Source organism: Aspergillus costaricaensis (genome assembly GCF_003184835.1).
Source record: "Aspergillus costaricaensis CBS 115574 unplaced genomic scaffold BO79scaffold_82, whole genome shotgun sequence".
NCBI classification, from domain to species: domain Eukaryota; kingdom Fungi; phylum Ascomycota; class Eurotiomycetes; order Eurotiales; family Aspergillaceae; genus Aspergillus; species Aspergillus costaricensis.
This window is the reverse complement of record NW_020291882.1, coordinates 89-13,614: the sequence shown is the minus strand read 5'-3', so window position 1 is coordinate 13,614 and position 13,526 is coordinate 89. Positions and strand designations below refer to the sequence as shown.

The following is a 13,526-nucleotide window of genomic DNA, read 5'->3' as shown; positions in this document are numbered from 1 at the left end:
AGGAGGAGGAGGAGGAGGAGGAGGAGGAGGAGTAGTAGTAGTATGATTCATATACCCGATATAGCCGGCCTTTACTAAATTAAGGTACTGGCTGGGAGGAAATAGTTACTATTTCAAGTGGAACATATCAAAAGCTTATAGTTACATACACCAATTACAGATTCATATCACGCTTTAGCCTCAATCGCTGTCGCCTTCATTCCCGTAGAGACATCCTGATCTTTGCTTTCTCCATTTGCAGCCACCACTGTAGCAGGCGCAGGTCCCTCTGCCCACATGCTCGCCACGGTTTCCACGGCTCGTTCGACAACGACGCGCACCCGATCCCTTAGCGCAGGGTTGGCGCACTCCACTTCCAAATCTTCCAGCCATATCCGGGCGATGTGCTTGTCGACCTTGATTTCGAGCCCGGGAAATGGAATGCCTAGTGCGTGGAGACGAGAAATTTCGGCTGCTTCTAGCTCTGTTAGGTCATCTTCCTCTTCCTCTTCCTCCTCCTCCTCTTCTTCCTTCACGGGGGTTGACTTGTCGTCGGAGTCAACTTTGTCAGTAGCGCCGTTGGTAATACTATTGGGGGGTAGGCGTGGGCGCTCGATGGCTGTGATCTCGGAGCCGAATTGGGCTTGGAGCATCATGAGGAGACGTCGGAACCGCTCTTCTGGTCCGACATTAGAGTGGGGATTGGGAATTTGGTGGGCGTGGTCATCGTCGTGATGGTGGTGGTGATGGTGATGCTTGTGCTTTGCGGATTCTGTATGATTTGTAGTTAGTAGGATGGTTCTTCATAGGTATTGTTATGTGTGGTTGCCACTTACGTTTCACTGACGCAGGGCTACTCTCAACAGTCAGCAGGACTGCCATGACTGCATCAGCAACTCCGTCGTTCATCATGTTCCCTTCCCATTCAAGTTCGATTTCGCGAGTACGAGGATAGTATCGGATGAGCACGCAACCCATGACCAGGTAGGTTTGCGTATCTCCCATGGGGATTTCTTCATCGGCGGCTTCCTCCTTGAGTTTATCTCCGTTGGCTTTGTCGGATTCATCTTCCTGTTTCTTCTTGACAATTTCCTGCTGTGGTTTGCCGACTTCTTCAATGGCACCAAAGGTACCTTCAAGAGCCCACTTGATTAGGTCCATGCTTGCAGAGCTTAACGTAATATGCTGCTTGCATGTAATGGCGGTGGTGGTCAAACCAGCATACTCGCGGAGATCGTCGGGTGCCATCAATGATAGGTTGAAGCCATTCTGGACAAGGACGCCGGACATGAGCTGGCCATCGTCTTGTTCCGAAGGAGGTGCGATCTGAGCCAATTTACCCACTACCTTTGCGATCTTGTCCTTCTTGAACGGGATACGAACTTCTTCGCAGTTACCTGGCGTGTAGACCTTGACTTTGACGGTCTTCTCGGCGTTGAGACTGAGCAGCTTCGACTTGAGTCGCATCATTTGGTGCTTTTCACCGTGGACAAGGATCTAAGGAGAATGAGTAATCCAAACATATCGTGACGGGAGGTAAAGGGGACTACATACCACAACAGGTGCAGAGACTTCCTCGATGAAATTTCTGTTCTCAACTCCATCTACATGGGCTGCGAAACTGACCTCATCCACTGTACATCTTCTGGGAATCATAACCTTCTGCTCTTCTTCATTTCCGGCAGCCATGCCTCGCCTCACCAACCCCGTCGTTGCTCTTGACATGACCGCAGGGATTTGCTCTGGTTCGTTCAGGATCTGCTTGGCCATTGTGCCCTCAACACTGTAGCCTGTCATGACCACACCATTGCGTTCGTTCGGGGCCCACCGCTCCAGAAGCTCCCTACTGGTTCCTGTCTGGAGCATACCTGGTGAAGCCAACATAACACACCCACCTACATCATCGAAACGTTCCAGGCTGCGCAAACTTCTGACGAATCTGAAGTCCCAGGGCCCTGCACTGACACTCTTGTCACCACTAGCTTCCGCTTCCGCCATACGCTGACGGAAGAGTCGCTTAATGTTATCGTTCATTGCACCTATATATGTTTGATACACGACCATACATCTGCGAGCCGTATTTCCGATATAGTAGATAGGTATCTTCTGAAGTTCGGGATGTGTCTCCCAATATTCATCCAGAATGAGCAACAACTCTTGTGCGCGACCCAGGGCAAACACCGGCATTAAGACCCTGCCTCCGCGATTCAGGACTCCGGTAATGGCTTTCATAAGGGCGGCTTCACGTTCCAGGCGGGGGGGATTGGAGGAAATGCCGAACGTCGATTCTGTGATAAGCACGTCGATTTTCACACCTTTGGGAACTTCGGCTGGGATCAAGTGTCTGTCTTCTTCACGAGAGTAGTCACCGGTAAAGAGGATGTTGAGGCCGGCGATTGAAATCAGGAACATTGCCGCACCAAGGACGTGGCCAGCAGGGAAGGGAGTAATGCGAATGCTATTGATGGTGTGCGTTGTGTTAAAGTCGATCGTCTCGATCAAGGGAAGCGTAGACAAATGGTCCTGCTCGGTATACAGAGTGGTGCGTTGATCCGAAGACGAGGCCGTGCTGCTCACACGCACATTGTCCTGTATCAACCATTTGTAGATGGCTTTGGTGGCGTGTGTCATGAATACACGGCCCTTGAAATTGGTCTTGCTGAGCACATAGGGGAGCGCGGAGGAATGATCAACATGGAAACTATGGGTTAAGTAGAGTATCTATCAGCCGACTGTCCGATTCAGATGGTCGAGCAAGAATGAAATTGCAATGATGTAGCAGAGGCTGCGTTAAAAGGCACGGATACAGAGATACAACGCAAAGACCAAGATGAATAACTAGCATATATTGTATTGTGTCTCTCAGTACATGAGCAGATGCAATTGCTATGATGGCAGAGAAGAACTCTGCCACCATGCTGGGAAACCAAGGAGGTATGTGGTGTGGGATGCAATCCACGGCCATGAACAATCCCCGCATGCTCGGGGGCGACGGTGTAGGAAGGGTGACTAGGGGAACGCAAAAGAGAGACTGTCCCACATACTGGCTGATCAAAAGAATATCTACCGTGCTGAGGTCAAATTCGTCGAAGAAGGGCAGGGCTGAGAAGCCTTCTTTCGCAGGATGCATACCAGCGTCAAGCTAATGAAACCACAGTCAGTAAACAGTAGTTACAGCATTGGGTTGCGAATGACACACCATCACTGTTTTGCCTTTATACTGGATTATGTGACATGATCGCCCGACTTCATTTCCACCTCCTAGACAATAGAAAGCCAATTCATCCGTTGGATCGGCCGGCTCGTCATCCACCGCGGCATTTAAGGCCGACGCCTTTCGCTTTGTGGCCATGATTGGGAGTTTCGGATAAGCTACAGGTAGCGATGCAGAACTGATGAGAGTATGCAGCAGGCCAGTACAGATGCGACGGCGTCAATAGTAGGTGATGGTGTTCCTGGAAGTGCCGATATTCCTAAACTAGCTGCCTCTGCTCCGTAGGATGTCAGTTGACGCGGGATTGATTGCCCATGACATGTACTGCACAGAACCTGATCTAAATCTGCAGGAATTTAAACAGTCAGTGCAGCGTCCGCCACAGTAGTATCTTGAGCAACAGGCAAAGTGTGTTATATCTTCTGCATTTCCTGCAACTGGGCGCATTAAAGACACGGAAAGTCGCGAAACCAAGAAGCGCAAGGTCCAACATGGCGCGGACTTACCTAAGCCAGCCACGTGATGCTCCCGGCCGGATCGCCGCAACAGCAAACCTCGTCGGTGCGAAGCTCCCCTTCGCCGTTCGCGAGAGTAACACCGATAAACCCCGTCGACCTTCTTCCCTCCCTCCGGTGCTCGCTTCTTCACCAAGACTCCCTGTTCGATCTCTCTACGCCATTCATATCTTGCTTGCGATGACCTGAGATGGTCTCACTTGGTGGTGGAGGCGGTTAAAGTAGTCCGCCCGGTTTTCCTACATACATACAACGCGAAACACCTTCCCTTCTAGCGTCCAGCGCAACCGTGACTCGGCCTTGCCTTTAATTCTTCGAGTTGGAATTTTCATCGAAGCCACAACATCCATTCACCATGGCGCAACCCCAGCAACAACACTTGACGCAGTCATTCTCCCCGCCGGGTTCCTCACCTTCACCTGGTGCCCCGTCGCCTGTAAACGGTGGTGTCCCTCCACCTCTGAAGCGCCAACATCTTTCACCTCTCCCTCAGTCCCAGTCTCCTTACGCCTCACCTAGCTTCGGGACCTTACAACTACCGCAACACCAGCCGGCTCCCATGACTACACCGACCATGAATATGAACGGCGTCCCCCAGACTCCCGCTCCTCCGCCTCCACCTCCAGGCGCGATGGGACCCCCTTCTCGACCGGCAGACAAGGCTACCGATGCTGCCGAGCTCACAGATGTGCTAGCATCATCAGGAATTGATGTGCGGGAAGAGGAGGCGTACCTGACAAGCAGTTACTCTGGTCCTCCGGTGCAGGCTCAACAACCACCTCGCCCTCAACAGCCACAGATTCCGCAGCAACAACCTCAACAACCGGTGCCACCTGCTGTGAATACTTCATTCACATCACAAGCGTCGACGACTGGGAGCGTTCCTACGACTCCTAGTTTTGAACAACCCTCCCCATATAAGCCGGCGACGACGCAGGATTCCTTCTACAGGGAGCCGTCGACGCAGCCTCCTGCGCCCTTCAAGGATCCTAACGAGCCGACCCGCGAAGACACTGAGGCAGCTCGGCGCGCACAGTATACTTTACAAGACTCTTTCTTGTGGACCAAGGTTTTGGAGCAGAGGCTGCAGAAACGTGGATTCGAACTCGGAGTCCGTATACCGGCAGAAGGATTGTATCATCCCGTACCCGGTCGCCAACAGCCTATTGAAGTCACTGGACCAGATGGATCATCGATCATACGTTCCGGGCAGACAATTTTGAACCAGACCGGTGCACCTCTATTGGACATTCTCAGCTTAATGTCTATCGCATGTGAGGAGCGGTTGCGAACGGTGGTCGATTATTCTTCAACACTGGCTCGCAGTCGACGCGCACACTCACATGGGGTTGTCCCCACTGATTGGAAGGACGTTGCTACTTCGGCTAATGCTGTCAATGGGAGTGTGGAAAATCCTAGCACACCACTCAAGCGTTTGTTTACCCCGAGGCTTCAAGAAGTGTTCCAGACTAATCGGTTGGCATATAGGCCCACATTCAGCAATCGAATCGCAGGGTACCAAACCACTGTCGGAGAAGTATCGCCTGCTTATGGATAAGGACAATTCCAGCGAAGAGGCGCGTGCTGCGAAGCGTACCAAGCGCAGCGCAAATGCCATCCTTGGAGAAGGAGGAGCGAGCCGATCAGAATCTGTGGATATCCCTGGCTCCGGCGCCTCCACACCGATCGGAGAGAGAGCCCCTAGCATCGATAAGAAGGGAATGTCGAAGAAGGAAGCCAAAAAGCTCATGGATGCCAAGGCCAGCGAGGCTCAGCAACATCAGCAGTCAGTAGAGACCGCGCGCTTGGCTACTAACAGCATGCTATCTGGTCGCATGTTTGGAAGCAAAAAAACGTACTCGTGGTTAAATCGTGGTGCAGCAGCTGGCAGTGGATTTTCCACGCCGTCCCGGGTCAACACCGCCACGCCGCCTGCAAGCGCGGACAAACCCGGACGTTCCGGTGAGCCAGCCGCCGTGCCTGCAAAACGTCTGGGAACATGGCGAGAAGACAAAGATAAAGGTGCCGGCATCCAGGTTCGGGATGTTCTATTCATGCTGGAGCTGGATGGCAGAGGCCCCCGACACGTACAAAAGGCCTATTCGAAAGATGTGAAGGAGGATCGAGCGGACTAAGATTACCTAGCATGTGTCGCTTCAGCGGTTTGTAATTCCGTTTTGGGTTCCGTGCTGTGACTGCGCAGGATCGTGGTTACTTGGCAAGGTTGCATACTCCGCAGTGCTCGCAGTTGGTGTTCTTATCATTCATTGTATGTGCATTTGCCCATTCTTTTCGCATCCGATTGTGAGGCCCCGGACTATTGTCTGAGTAATACTCAAGCCCCCGATTCTCTTCCGTTCTTCCAAGCTTACTACCCCCTGTTTAATTGTCCCGGGTCTCTGCCCGATATTTCATGTGGATGTATTACTTTTCTTATGCCCGTGTGTTACGGAGGGGAATCAGGGTATTGCTATTGCGATCCGCTTGCTCTATCTCTCTAACCGACGGCAGTGAGCAGCAAACGCCAGTCTATTGGGATTGCGGATATTGTCGGACAGTTCAGTGACATGTTGTCTGGAAGACGACAATTGACGCCCCAAGGGTATTTGGCTCTGCCAGTGTGCCACGGGGAGAAGAGAGCAAAACAAAAGAAATGAAAGAAACGACATTGGTAGAGCCCGTCTCTCCGTGTATCGACTCGGTCACTGCATTTCATACGTTTGAAATGATATGACATATTTACCTAGCAGACTGACCATCTTCTATCCCTTCGTTCCCTACTATTTCCCGCGTAGTTGTAGTTTGTTTCGTACCTGAGGCCATTTGTACTGCATGCCAAGCCCGAGGTTTCCCAGAGCAGTTTAGGGTTAACGCTAGATTGTTCGGGGTATCGGGTGGGACCAAACACGCAAGTCTCTTTCAGCCGGAACAACTACTGAATCTGACTTCATCGGTTGCCCGGGGAAAGTTGCCAATCAGCTTGTCCACCAGACTTTCAGCCATCGGTCCAGTCACACTCGGATCATCACCCTCTTATCCCTACGATGATCCCTTTTTTTTCTGCAGACGAGAGCAGCAAAGCGGGGTTCCCCAAGAGCATGATCAACTCAGCGGGGGAGGGTACCACCCCCAACTTCAAAAACAAGAGGATCAACTTCGGGGGAATGATGTCAGAGATCAGGGACTAAAGAATTGGGACGAAGGGAGCACAAGGCCGAAAAGCGGAGATTCGCCGCCCCCAAAACCAATCAAACGCCTCCGCGGCGTCATCATCCAGAGCATCGTTCTTTCGGGTTATTATTAAACCTTCTCCCAGGGCAAATTGGCGGTACGAGGCATCTCTTCTCACTACTGCAAACGAGTTAGTTCTCTTAGTTTTACTTCCCACCAGATGGAAAAACGCATGTCATGCAGCAAGCCCTCTCCGGTCGTCTGAAGGTGCCCGAAACGCAACAGCAGCCACGACGACATATTGCCACCAGACCATCACCACCAACTACTACTAAATAGACTAACACTGCACGGCGAAGACCGCAGACGAGTAGAGCGATGACAAGAAAGGCCGGTTGAACACATCTACAATGCCACCCATACCTTATCATCATCATCGTCTCCCTTTCTTACCTGACCAGTTGGGTCTCGCAGGGTAATTGGTAACGTGTTTCATATCTGACATTTCGGTTCGCGGAAGAAAGGACCTCAACCGGTGGATGTCATCCAGAGCTTGGAAGCCTAGACTCGCCTCAAACTCCGGCGCTATGTTTTGCCTCCGGGGCTGGTTGGGTTAGATGAGCCTTGCGATCTGCGCCTACAAAAACCGTGCCAGATCGTTTGTTTGGGATTGGAATTACTATTATTGATAATCGCGATTGCCCTTTCATGGGCTATTGCCGCATAGAGAAAAGGGGGAATCGCCAAAGGGCAAGCAAGACAGCCGACATCGAAGACGGTGTCCAGCCGAAGAATAGGCTTCCTCGGAGGATTGATTGATCCAGAAGGCCCAATGACACCGACTGGAATGGAGGATGAAGAGGGCGAGTTGTATGTGTGTGTGTGTGTGTCTGTGTCGTAACCGAACAAACCTTCTGTGGTGGTGCTCGTGCGGCGAGGCGCCATCATCCACCATGACCCTTGAGACCGCCGTAATGGTGGAGAGGAGGTTCTGTTCGGTCTGTATTCTTTTTGGTCAGTAAATGCGGGCTGAAGGAATAAGTTCTGCACGCTGCCATTTTGATCTCCCCCTCATAGAAGGAAGATTTGTAGTTGTTATTGTCCGTCTTCTTTGTAGTGCTTGTTGCTGTAGGCCGAATTGTTTAAATCCAGGCAAGAATTGACGAGGATAAACTGGTCCTTACCAACTACTTACTTCTTGGGAAGGTTCCCATTTTCACTTGCTCTCTGGGCGCTGGAATTTCCCGTTCCAGCGCAACTCAGTTCTTTCTGGGAGTCCGTCTATCTGTCACCAGATCTCATCGCCTCTCCCATTTTCAAATTCCAGTCTTCGCGGAGCACCACCACCTCTTCTTGCTTTTCTCCCCCTTTCATCGATGCTCACCATTCTTTGATAAACCCACTATCCCAAGCTGATGCTCTTCGACACTTCAATGATTTCTCCTTTGGCTCACCCGGTGACCCAATGAGTCTTCCTTCGTGAGCTCATCCGTACCGTACGAAGCGTTTCTCGGACGCCTGCTGGTTCCCCCGACCGACCGCCTCGCCATCCATCCATCCCTCCAGCCAGTGATCCCCACGCCTCTCGACTCGCTCTTCCTTTCCTTTGCCCGATAATATTCTCCTTGACTCCTCTTTTTTTATTTTTCTCTCTTGCAATCCTTTTTATCTTTTGATTCTTTTCTATACCCCCATCAATTTTCATTCCACTTTTTGCTGGAATTTCAACACGAGAATCCCCGGGTGTTCGAACCCTGCTCCCAGGTAGTTTCGCAGAGATTAGGATTACTACGAGGAACGACTGCCGCTTGTTACTACGACAATTCGGACGGCCGACGACCATCCGGCGACTGTGAATCTCCTCCCCTCTCTCCTTTCCTCTTTCTTCTCTTCCTCCTCTTCACGTCCTTATCTCCTTTCTCTTTTCCCTCCTTTCTCTTCCTTCCCCCTCTCTCCTTCTCATCTAGCCGGAATCCGCCGTGAGGACATCCGGCTAGTATACACTTTTCCTTTGCATCATGTCCACCCCTTCCACGGCTACCGCGACGCATCCGCATCAGCAACACTACGGATACCCCCATCATCAACCCTACCAACCGAACGCATCCTATCCCACCACCTCCGCTGCAGCCACTTCTCGCCTCGTCCCCTCTTCATATCCCTATCCCGTTTCCGCCCCGACGCCTACTACCCTTCCTTTCGTGCAATCTCCGAAGCTTATGCCAACCGCACCCACCCCAACGACTACCACAACCACCAACACAACCACTGCCACCACAACAATGCCTCCAGCCCACAACGCTGTGAGCGCTGGCACAACAGCGCAGGGCACCCGGAGGAGGAAACCCAACTGGGGCGAGTTCTATAAAAATGGGATCCCGAAGGAGGTGATTGTCATCGATGACACGCCCCCTCCGGAACAGTCCAAGGCCTCCTCGCGCAGTCTCGCGACAGCGTCCACCGTCACGGCAGCCAACGGCAACGCTCCTCAGCCGGCCGGGAAAAAACGGCGCACTGGCATCGAGTCTGCCTACGACGTCACGTATTATGATCGGCCGTCGTACTCAATCAATCCACAACACTATGGCGAGGAGTCATCGGCTGCCTCCCTGTCGACTGATCGGACAACCTCTCTGCACACCACGGCTCCTACATCTCTGTCCCAGGGAAGTTCGGGTGCCAGTAATGGGATCATTTACGAAGATGCCAATGTTGGCCAGAAACGCAAGCGCGTAACCACCCGCAAGTCCGCTCGCGATGAGCAAAAACGGCGGGAGTTGGAGAACGCAGGGGATGCGTTCTTGAGCTATGTCCCGCCGCCGAAGCCGCCCATCAAGGCAAAGGATGTTCCGGTGCCTGTGGTCCGCGATGTATGTGATAAGTCATCGCCCCATTCTCCTCTCTCTTTCCTTCTTTGCTAACCAACTGTAGTATGCGAATCGAGGCGAAAAGTATGATGACGACGATGGCCATTATATTGTCAATCCTAACACTCCCTTGACTGAGCGATGTATGTGCTTCCTTCGTGGTCTGTCAGATACGAGCGATGCTAACGTTTCGCAGACTCGATCATCAAACTCTTGGGGCAAGGTACCTTCGGAAAGGTGGTTGAAGCGTTTGACAAGCAGCGTAAGACCCGCTGTGCCGTCAAGATCATCCGCTCGATCCAAAAGTACCGGGATGCTTCGCGGATTGAACTTCGGGTGCTGTCCACACTGGCCTCCAATGACAAGCAGAACCGCAACAAGTGCATCCACCTGCGGGATTGTTTTGACTATCGCAATCACATCTGTATCGTGACGGATCTGCTGGGGCAAAGTGTCTTCGATTTTCTGAAGGGAAACGGCTTTGTGCCGTTCCCCAGCAGCCAGATTCAAAACTTCGCCCGACAGCTGTTCACCAGTGTAGCTTGTGAGTACTTTTGGCAATATGCCTATCACTGGGGATATCCAGCTGACATTCTCAGTCCTTCATGACCTCAATCTCATCCACACCGACCTTAAACCTGAAAACATCCTCCTCGTCAGCAACGCTTACCAAACGTTCACCTATAATCGCACCATCCCATCCTCTTCGCATGCCATCTCCCGGAGTGCACGTCAAAGACGTGTGCTGTTGGACAGTGAGATCCGCCTGATTGACTTTGGGTCAGCCACCTTTGATGATGAGTATCACTCGTCTGTGGTGTCCACTAGACACTATCGGGCCCCCGAGATCATCTTAAATCTGGGCTGGAGCTTCCCTTGCGACATTTGGAGTATCGGTTGCATCCTCGTGGAGTTCTTCACTGGGGATGCTCTTTTCCAGACGCATGACAACCTGGAGCACCTTGCCATGATGGAAGCTGTTATCGGCGACCGCATCGACACTAGACTAGTGAGGCAGGTGATGCAAGGCGGTCGCAGCGCAGGCCAAAACCAGGCCGCCAAGTAAGTTACATCGTGGTTACACCCGCCGAACTATGCTGACAGTCCCAGGTATTTCAACAGGAACAAGCTTGAATACCCGAACGATCAGACCACTCGTGCCTCACGAAAGTATGTGAGGGCAATGAAGCAGCTTCCGGTACGATCCCCCTCCACTCACGGCCTAGACCCGGATCAGGATTGCTAACCAGCCGCAGGATTTCATCCCGACCAACACCAAGTTCCATAAACTATTCCTCGATCTCCTTCAGCGGATATTCGTGTATGACCCGAAGAACCGCATCACGGCCAAGGAAGCGTTGAAGCACCAGTGGTTCAAGGAGTCCTTGGTGGATGACGGCACTGAAGCCCTACGGATTGGGGAGCAGCTGCAACGCACCACTCAGCGGCGTTGATTTGGACAGCCTTCCGCTGGACACTTGTATCGGGTGTGATCTAGCTTCGCGCTAATATTCAGACGCTGCGGAGCCCTTCTATACCAAGAGGCTGGTACGTCGAGGTAAACCCTTCGACAGCCACCAGGCGTTAGCATGTATGGGTACAGCCACATTTGCGATAGAGGGATGTTATTTTTCTGTTTGGATACTACTTCTCAGGGATGGCCTGGCGATAGTGCTAGCCGATTGACGATAACTGGGTAATGGAACTGACGGAGGGTACATGGATGGGATATCCCGGAGTTGATGCCCGCAGTCGGGCAAGGTGTATGGGGTTTTGCATGCTTCATTGTGAACACAAGAAACCGTTGATCGGGGCCTGACTACACCAGTCCCCGATGAGGACAAAAAAGCAGTACGACATATATTTGATCATCGGAGGGACATACCATTTTATATTTATGTGTTTTTTATACAGTCCGGGCGGCCTGGACTTGGGGCTTTGTGGGCTTATGGGATTTGTGTTGTGCTTCATCGTTTTTTTTTTTTTTTTTTTATATCGTCTTTTTTCTTCTCGCAGCGTCGTTCGATGTGATTTCTCATACTCGGAACTTATTGACGTCTACGGGCGCTGGTGACATGACGATTTATCTCCTGCATAGCTTCGACTATGATTCTTGACCTTTTGGCCTTGTTCTTCGACGCGGTAGAGCAGTACCCTCTGGTCTGTCTGTCTGTTTCCCTCGGATGGACCGAGGCGATGATGATGCATAGACGTGTGCATTGTGAACCACCACTCCTACCGATGTATATATATTATACCACTTGATACTACCTTACCTACTTACTTTTATGAGCTCGTTACGACTGATCAACGGACCCGGAGTTCTCTGGCGCTACCATCTACCATCTCATATACCAATACCAATACCAACCTTGATATGATGGACAATTTGAAGACCTTCATCAAAACAGCATCATGTTCACAGCCATCCCTACTGCTTATCACACCAGTACACACAACAATAGATATAAGACAGGTACGGAAATTCCATTCCCCTCCCAAATAACAGAATGGCTACTACAATACTAATCCATCCCTTCCCCACTACTACTCTACTATATCTCCCTTGAAGCCCTTCAGCAACTCTAACTACAGTTACACTTTCCAATATCTCAACATTTCACTTCAAAATATCTTCCATCCCCACCACTCGCCAACTTACCTCCAACAAAAGCCTCCACAAAATACTCACCCTTATGCATGCACCCAACTGTTCCACTTTACAACTGAGTATCAAAACATTCAACTACCACCACCATTCTGTTCATTCCTCCTCACAAGAAAGCAAAAGTCGCCTTTTCTTCTCCAATATCAAAACTGAATCAAACACTACAACTTGACTTCCCAATGACCTTCGCCTCCGTGATTCCATTATACGAATCGCCTGGAAGAAAAGATAGATGAAGGAATGTGGTTGGGGTGTGTGTTATCGATTATCTTCATTGTACTTTCTCTCATGGTCTCATGGAATGTTGAATGACGAAATTCGACTTCGACGAAATACATGATTGAATCTGAGTTTGAAAATGATACAATCAACTCTAAATTTGCATGGTAATTAGTTAGTGCCACTGACTCAGTAGTGTTCTTTAAAGACTCAATGTCAATCAAGGGGCGCCCGGGGGTTTGTTAGTATTGCGCGAGAGAATGTGTGGGCGTTTTTGAAAGACATCATTGTTACTAGCTATTTGGTGATGGAGGAGGGGGTAAATATACGTATACTCTATATAAAAGAGCTAGTTCCATCAGTACACATGGTAGTATATACGAATATACAATTAAAGTCTTATGCTTTTCCTATAAGATAAGTAATAAGGTATGTTATATGATATCCTATAGCTGGACATTACTCAACACTAAGTAATCATATATACTAGATGGAATCAGTACTAGGTGGGGGTTATTACAATTATTGTACAAGTATTATGTGATCATGGTAAAGAAGAGTGTGTTCGGATTATATCTATGGCTTAGTTCTTGGTGGAACATTGCAGTACTACTTTATAGTATATGATTATTTATACTTATAAGTAAGTATGATACTCTTCAGGTTCAGGCTATACTGGTAGTACTCCAGCACTACTACGTAACTTAAAGAGGTTATACTAGTAGTAGTAGTAGTAGTAAGTAGATATATATTATATTTTCAGTTGTAACCGAGAGAGTGATGACGTGCCAAGTAGTATATGCGTGGCACTTAATAGCAATCCATTTATAAGTTAAAATGCTTTGGCTTCTCTCAAGACCAATGCTCACCACAATAGTATATATGCAACCACA

At 50.3% G+C, this 13,526-nt stretch overlaps 4 protein-coding genes across 4 annotated transcripts; 2 read left to right on the top strand and 2 right to left on the bottom strand.

The window, feature by feature from the left end:
• Positions 1–130: 130 nt before the first annotated feature.
• On the bottom strand, positions 131–3,630 carry ysh1 (cleavage polyadenylation factor subunit YSH1). The gene is made up of 5 exons (XM_025689025.1): positions 3,179–3,630; positions 3,024–3,121; positions 1,534–2,680; positions 816–1,476; positions 131–751 (listed from the first exon to the last, which is right to left on the bottom strand). Exons 1-5 carry the CDS (start codon positions 3,329–3,331, stop codon positions 168–170), a joined length of 2,643 nt encoding a protein of 880 aa, XP_025533651.1. The 5' UTR covers positions 3,332–3,630; the 3' UTR covers positions 131–167.
• Positions 3,631–3,980: 350 nt separating this feature from the next.
• Positions 3,981–6,024, top strand: BO79DRAFT_81223 (uncharacterized protein). The gene is made up of 2 exons (XM_025689785.1): positions 3,981–5,141; positions 5,197–6,024. Exons 1-2 carry the CDS (start codon positions 4,064–4,066, stop codon positions 5,841–5,843), a joined length of 1,725 nt encoding a protein of 574 aa, XP_025533650.1. The 5' UTR covers positions 3,981–4,063; the 3' UTR covers positions 5,844–6,024.
• Positions 6,025–7,066: 1,042 nt separating this feature from the next.
• On the bottom strand, positions 7,067–8,433 carry BO79DRAFT_241602 (uncharacterized protein; the record flags this gene model as incomplete). Its single annotated transcript, XM_025685136.1, has 4 exons — positions 7,067–7,516; positions 7,560–7,930; positions 8,075–8,160; positions 8,380–8,433. The coding sequence occupies 4 exons, from the start codon at positions 8,431–8,433 to the stop codon at positions 7,452–7,454; spliced, it is 576 nt and encodes a 191-aa protein (XP_025533649.1). The 3' UTR covers positions 7,067–7,451.
• A 464-nt stretch (positions 8,434–8,897) lies between these two features.
• Positions 8,898–11,200, top strand: BO79DRAFT_280697 (putative protein kinase (Lkh1); the record flags this gene model as incomplete). Its single annotated transcript, XM_025688073.1, has 6 exons — positions 8,898–9,749; positions 9,811–9,889; positions 9,943–10,290; positions 10,346–10,808; positions 10,857–10,944; positions 10,997–11,200. The coding sequence occupies 6 exons, from the start codon at positions 8,898–8,900 to the stop codon at positions 11,198–11,200; spliced, it is 2,034 nt and encodes a 677-aa protein (XP_025533648.1).
• Between the last annotated feature and the right edge of the window lie 2,326 nt (positions 11,201–13,526).